Source organism: Etheostoma spectabile, chromosome 21 (assembly GCF_008692095.1).
Source record: "Etheostoma spectabile isolate EspeVRDwgs_2016 chromosome 21, UIUC_Espe_1.0, whole genome shotgun sequence".
Classification (NCBI taxonomy): Eukaryota; Metazoa; Chordata; class Actinopteri; order Perciformes; family Percidae; genus Etheostoma; species Etheostoma spectabile.
The window spans coordinates 21,533,128-21,539,867 of NC_045753.1; the positions used below are offsets into that span (position 1 = coordinate 21,533,128).

General features: G+C 39.7%; 1 protein-coding gene across 2 annotated transcripts in view; it reads left to right on the forward strand.

The window, feature by feature from the left end:
- Positions 1-6,740, forward strand: part of wdr90 (WD repeat domain 90) — a 23,482-nt gene that overhangs the window by 9,364 nt on the left and 7,378 nt on the right. The window contains exons 20-31 of one of the 2 annotated variants that reach the window (XM_032502192.1): positions 628-764; positions 1,192-1,322; positions 1,536-1,666; positions 1,916-2,077; positions 2,339-2,467; positions 2,996-3,129; positions 3,226-3,260; positions 3,344-3,472; positions 4,707-4,871; positions 4,977-5,059; positions 5,153-5,255; positions 5,741-5,862. In XM_032502192.1, the coding sequence (XP_032358083.1) occupies positions 628-764; positions 1,192-1,322; positions 1,536-1,666; positions 1,916-2,077; positions 2,339-2,467; positions 2,996-3,129; positions 3,226-3,260; positions 3,344-3,472; positions 4,707-4,871; positions 4,977-5,059; positions 5,153-5,255; positions 5,741-5,862 (1,461 nt within the window). The remainder of the gene's footprint in view (positions 1-627; positions 765-1,191; positions 1,323-1,535; positions 1,667-1,915; positions 2,078-2,338; positions 2,468-2,995; positions 3,130-3,225; positions 3,261-3,343; positions 3,473-4,706; positions 4,872-4,976; positions 5,060-5,152; positions 5,256-5,740; positions 5,863-6,740) is intronic. The other variant, XM_032502193.1, reaches the window with a different exon arrangement.

The window sequence follows — 6,740 nt, forward strand, 5'->3', positions numbered from 1 at the left end:
TTTTAGCTACAGAGTGAGGCATCACACTATTATTTTATCTTTGTTGGAAGTCGCAGACGCGTAGTAGCTAGGTAAGGACTACTACCCAGTCAGAAACAGAGTATGAGGGCGCATGCCATGGTAGCAGCTAGTCGAGCATTAGAACGTGTATTTACAAAGTGATGCATTTTTTGTTATGAAAGTAAAGGCTGGACTACAATAGAGCTGTTTGGAGCTGTTGATATAAAAATGATGTATTGCACAATAAAGGAAAAAGCCAAAAAGCATAATACGAGCACTTTTATGGTAATTTTCTCTAGCAAAACTATATATACAGTATAAATACTGTACACTCTTGAGTCCCGACTCCCCAGTGGCAAACTTAACCACAAAGCAAATTTGTAGAAGTAACTTAGTATTTAAATAACTTTGGGTAACTAAAAAGTTTTCTACTAATTTGAAGGCGCTCCACTAACAAGCATATCTTTTAAATTATAGAAAATAAATAGATAGATAGATACTTTATTCATCCCAAAGGAAATTGTAGACACTTGACACTTTTAGGCAATTGACACTGCCTTCGTTATCATCAGTTTACCATTGGCTTATTTACTGTTAAACTAGATGTCTGTTGTCTCCTCCTCCTAGCTGTATGATTTTGTGTCAGAGGACAGCCCCTGTTCAGTGGCCTTCCATCCCAGCGAGCAGCTCTTCTCTTGTGGCTTCAGCTCCGGCATCGTCAGAGTCTTTGACATCTCCAGTGCCAAGCTGCTGGCTGAACACAAGTACGTCTAAACTAACCTGGAAGCTCCAGCAACTGCAGTTCTTTATTTTGGATATCAAAAGCTTGCATGGTCCCAATTGCTATATGCTATTGTATGAAATGTCAAGGAGTGTCAAATTACTGGGAAATACAGCTAGATACAATTCTTCCCAGCTCAGTCATGTCTCACCTGCGGGCCAGCTATTAGTGGCACAATATACTGATTATGATGATGTGACATGTTGCTACACATATACAAGGTCCAAAATACAGTAGCCTATAAAGTAACTGCCTGGATTAGTAAACCTACTTTAGCATTTATGGTAAAGTCACACGTGTACAATTGAATAAAGACAACACATGCAGCTGTGAATGCACTTTCAAATGAAAAATCTCTGTGTGTTTGTTTGTATTAACATATACAGATATGTATATACTATATATTACAGGCAGCACAGAGGTGAAGTGGTGGGTCTCGCCTTCTCTCCGGATGGGGAGTTCATGTACAGTGCTGACTCGCAGGGCTCTGTGGCACTTTACAACGCCTCTGAGGAAGACCACAATGTGATCAGAGTTGTGTGTATGTATACACCCGCGCAAGCCGATGCACAAACACACCGAGTTAATTTCACTACATCTTATGTGAACTTATAACAAAAACGCTATAAAATTATGCATACACTTTCTCATATGTTGGGTATTAGCCATTGTTGTAGTGAATTACTCAATTGTGTATCTGGTAGCCACGTTCAACATCAGTATTGTTTGATTAACTCTGTCCTTGTTTGGCCAGGTAATGTGGTTGCCCGAGGCACCGAGCGCGCTCCCGATGCTCTCGCAGTGAGCAGTGACAGTCGTTGTCTGGCTTTTATTGGCCCATCTGAGTACATTGTCACCATCGCTGACTCACAGTCTCTGGATGAGGTATATGCCATTTGTCGCATTGTTCATGTAAATTAAGATTAAATTTCATGTAACCGTTATGAAGAAGTGGTGAGACATCATCCGCCTTTCCCCAAATCTATATACCATACAGGAAATGTACCCAAGATAATATTCACATTTGATTATTAATCATATCACCTGAGCTTTGGAGGTCATGTTGTTCTTAGTTCTTATGTCTTACTTTATGTTCCTGTGTCCACATTATTGACTTATTCCATCTCTGTCTAGTTGCTCCATGTAGATGTGAGTATTTTGGACGTGCAAAGCCCCCGTCTTGATTCTGCGCTGAAGGTCTGCTTCTCTCCGGCCTCCACTGAACACTTGTTGGTCGCCACATCTGCTAACAAGATCCTCTGGGTTAACACCCAGACAGGCCGTCTGCTCCGAGAGGTAACACTGAGCTTTAACGCATTAGCAGAACATGTTGGGTACTAAAAATCAATAAATGACTTGTTGAGAGGGTCCAAGAATGAGCATTTGTCATTTAGGAAAGTCTGTGTGTGTGTCTGTGTGTGTCTCTCTCTGTCCGTCTGTCTGTCTTTGTGTCTCTCTCTCTCTCTCTCTCCATCCAGTGCTCATCCTCAGTCCTCTCTTCTCTCCCTCCATCCTCTCTCTCTCTCTCTCTCTCTCTGGATTTTGGCCTTGTGACAGGTGTCTAAGGTGCACAAACATCAGTGCTCGTCCCTGGCTGTGAGTGAGGACAGTCAATTCCTGCTGACAGCTGGACACAATGCTGTGAAAGTGTGGGACTATAACATGCAGCTCGATATTAACTCACAGGTAGTCAACAATTCAATATTTGTATTGTGAATGCAATACAAAGTGCTTTGACACCGATTTCAACCTGTCAATTAACGCAAACACGTTATAAAACATATTGTGAAACAAGCAAGAACAATATGAAGGCAACTAACAAACATTTTTATTAATGATTAATTCGCGATTATTTTCTTGGTTAATTCATTATTGTTTGATCTACACAAATGTAAGAGATAACAAAGATACATAAGAAAATAGTAAGAAATGCACATCACAATTTCCCAAATTCGAAGTGGACACATTCAATTATGTGTATGCACACACACACCAACCACACACACATACATATATATATATATTCTATATATAATATATATATATATATATATATATATATATATATAAATTAGGGGTTTAGTTTGTTTAACCCAAATGGGAGTTTTCTTTGCAACTTTTGACCTTCTTGTCCTCCTCTGGCCCATCTGTCTCACCAAAGTATTTTTCTGTACTGTGTCAGTAGTACCTGAATCATGTGTTTCTCTACACCAGATGTTCATAGGCCACAGTCAGCCTATCCGCCAGGTGAGCTTCACCCCGGACCAACTGGGCGTAGTCTCAGTGGGAGATGCCATATTCCTTTGGGACTTCCTGGCACATCCTGTTGACTCTTTGATTGACAGCCGGTAAAAATCCCTGTTGCATTGTTGAATCTTGTTATTAATGTGTGCGTTATAAGTTTTATCAGTCAAATGTCTATAACACTCTGTTCTCACTCACAGTTCACTTCCAAGAGTAATCTCAGGCCCTAAATCAGGTAACTAAATTTAGAGTTTGCTACAATGGCATAAGATGAACCTGATTTAAATGTTCTTACTGATTACAAATAAATTTTTGGAACAGTTCAACCAGACGCTGAAAGGAGTGGCGTTCAGCTGTCCAGTGGGATGCCTCGACGGACAGCGCCTCTCCCTTCCTCACCGCCACCACCACTGGACAGCAGCATCCTTGACCAAGTCGACCAAGAGGGTGAGTTCTGTTTGAAATTTTAAAATGACACACCGGCATCCTATCTATTGTAAACTGTATAATTAGCTTAAAAAATTTATAGCTGATGTCTTGTTCTGACCTCTCATTCTGTAAGTTGCATGGAATAAGTAAGATGTATCAAGACAAATCCGCCTTGGTGTTTATAACTTATAAAAGTCTTGATGAGTTCACACAGTTTCAGTAGCTAAAAACAGTAGATTTGCACCTATTTGAAAAAGTTGAAATGTCATCAGATCTTTCTTTTTCCTTGCTTGTGTGCTTCTTGAATGTAATTTTTTTTTTTTAAATGCTAATGTGCATTTTTAAAACTTTTGCGACTGTTCACTGACTGTTCAGTTGTAAATAACAGTTATGTTGCTTTCCAAATATTAACAAATGCCTCTCCCTCAACATTTCCTTTCATACATGATTGTCTAGTCCATTAATTTGTTAGTAGACTTTAGAAAATGGCAGCGTATTGACAGTTGTAGTTTTGACAAGTGCAAGAAAGAAAGATGCATTTCAAGCTCACATTCATGCTCCCGCACCATTTAATATAAATAATCACACTCCAGCTGAAAACGGACCTACCATTCGATTTGATTATTATTGAACTGAAGGAGGAAAAGCTTTTTCCCAAGGTTGTTCAGGTGTTGCATTTCTTGCTTAAGTGATTTGTCTCCAAATTGTTAACATTGCCTTGTTGAATTCATTTGCACATATAAGGAGAATGTCTTGTGTATGGATTTACAACAGCAAACTCAGAATGAAATATGGTGATTTTATTTTTTCTGCTTTTCACAGTGCGTAGCATTTGAATGCGTGAACATATAAAAAAAGAAATGACTGGTTGTCAAATTGAAGATTGATTTTGTCAGCCGTTACTGGCCAAGAAACTTGCTGAACATCAACATGCTGGAGTTAACTTAGTCAGGCCAGGAGAAAATAAACAGACTAGTTAATAACCAGGAGCTTTTATTTAAAATAGAGAGACAAAAAATGATATTAAACACTTATTGAAACCACTGGTTTAATGACAAATATACCTCAGCTCTAAGCCAAAAATGCCGATCTTCAAACTGTTTTTCAGTAGTTGCTAAGCAACACCAAGATTTACCCACAACACATGTATCAAGGTTTGAAAGAATTGGTTGCTAACAACCATAACAGAGGTGTTCAGTGAGCGTGGAGACTTGATAATCAGATTTATTGTCACCCATTTTCTTTCCTGCAGTTTTGGGTTCCTTGTCAATTTGTGATGAGACCACAACCATCCCAGCCAATACAGTCCCAGACACTGGTTCACGTCCTAACTCTGACCCCAGACCAGCTGTCTCCTTCCTCAAAGTCACAGAGCTGGTCAACACATCTCCCCTGAATACAAGTCACATGAACGCTGGTAGCTGACCCACTGCATCGTTCTGCATTAACAGTGAACACTGACTGTATTTTGTTTTTCTTCTTAATAGCAGAATTGAGCCTTCTCTATATTTTTGTCATTTAGTTGAGCTGAAAGGAAAGACGCCAGTACGTCCTGATTGTTACAAGCACTTTATCCCACGTTTCAAGACTTCCACTCTTAATCAGGTGAAAAGCATTTCATACAGTATAATGGTAGACTGAAGTCCCTGTGTGTATTTGTTTGTTTGCTACCCTGTCTTAATGTTCTCTCTGATCCAGACTGCTGTGGCTCCCCAACCAGGAGAAGAGGGCATAAAGCTGAAAGCAGTGATCGGCTACAATGGCAATGGGCGTGGCAACATGGTGTGGAGCCCTGACCAAGGTGATTATAATATACTGGAAGTATAAACTGTGTGAAATATTGTTTGGGAACACTTACAGTATACCATATTGGCTGTCAAATCCAAGTGGTTAGTTGCTATAAGCAGTGAGGTATCTCTGTTATTTTTGAAGTGTGCACAAAGCTATAAAAGGAGGTAATGCAATGAATGGCAGACAATGCTATGAGGTCTTGACTTGAAATGTATGCATATAAAGATTTTTCTTTAAAAAATGTTTTTTCCCAACAACTTGTCAGTGTTTTACTCTCATTCTTAATGAGGGTAAGATAGGAACTATAGCTTGAACATTGATAAGACTACAGCTACACACTGAATATTGACTGAAGCTAGACGGAAAAGGACAAACTAAAATTAAATGAAATACACAAAAGGCTTTTCCTCTCATACCCATTGTTAAAAAGAATTTTAAAATAAATAGGCACTGGTTAATGTTTTTGCCTAATCTAGTCATTTCAATCTGTTGCAGGTCTGATGGCATACTCGTGTGGCTGTGTGGTGGTGGTAGAGTACCTTCATACAGGAAGTCAGCGGCACTTGCAGGGCCACAGCGAAGAGATCTCTTGTCTTGCTGTCACAAATGATGCAAAGGTACCTTTCATAGTGCTAGACTTCACAGTTGTATAACAGTCATTTGAGCATTGATTGATTTCAGTAAGATATCAAAGCTCTCATGTCACTGTCTGCGAGGGTATTTTGGGTTCTACTGCAGGTGTGTTTTTAACAGTGTTGGTAGAACTAGTGATGGAGCATGAGTCAGCAGTGTGTTGAGGGGAGTGACAAACTACTGCTTCAAGTTTTCTAGGAAAAGAAAACTAAGAGCATCTTGATATCACTTTTTTTTTTTTACTGCTAAAAATGTTGTCTCAGGTTTGTCATTTTTATGACTCTGAAAATAGCTGTTGTGTGCTAAATGCACTCGGAAAGCCAGTGTCTGTAATCTCAGCCGAAGGCTATACCTCAGAGACAAAAAAACGCAGTCCCAACTTTTTTAGGTTAGCGAGTTTTTTAATAAGTCCAACAGAGTGGTAACTGGGGAGGTGATCTAGAACGAAAATGATAATTTTTCGACAGGTATCACACTGTTCAGCAGGCACCGGTCTTTGTGTGTCCATGCATGAATGATTTTATTTCATGTGATAGCGCCTTAAATCTTTCTTAATGCTGCCCAAATTCCAAGAAAAACATGCATATTGTGGACATTTTTTGCCATGTTTCATGTATCACAGCAGATGGTGAGCACATTTTTTTCCATGTCCAAGGATCAAAATAGGTTGAATGGGCCTCAGCTGGTTAGCTAAGCAGGGAAAGAAATCAGGTATATCAGCTGGTTGGTTAGTCACTCAGCAGGGGATCACTAATGGATTTGCCCCAGCCGTTTGGCCAGGCAAGCAGCACAGAAGCAGACTAACATTCTCACCAGGAGACAAGCTGGGGGCATGTCTGACCAGGACTTGGATTGACTTTCA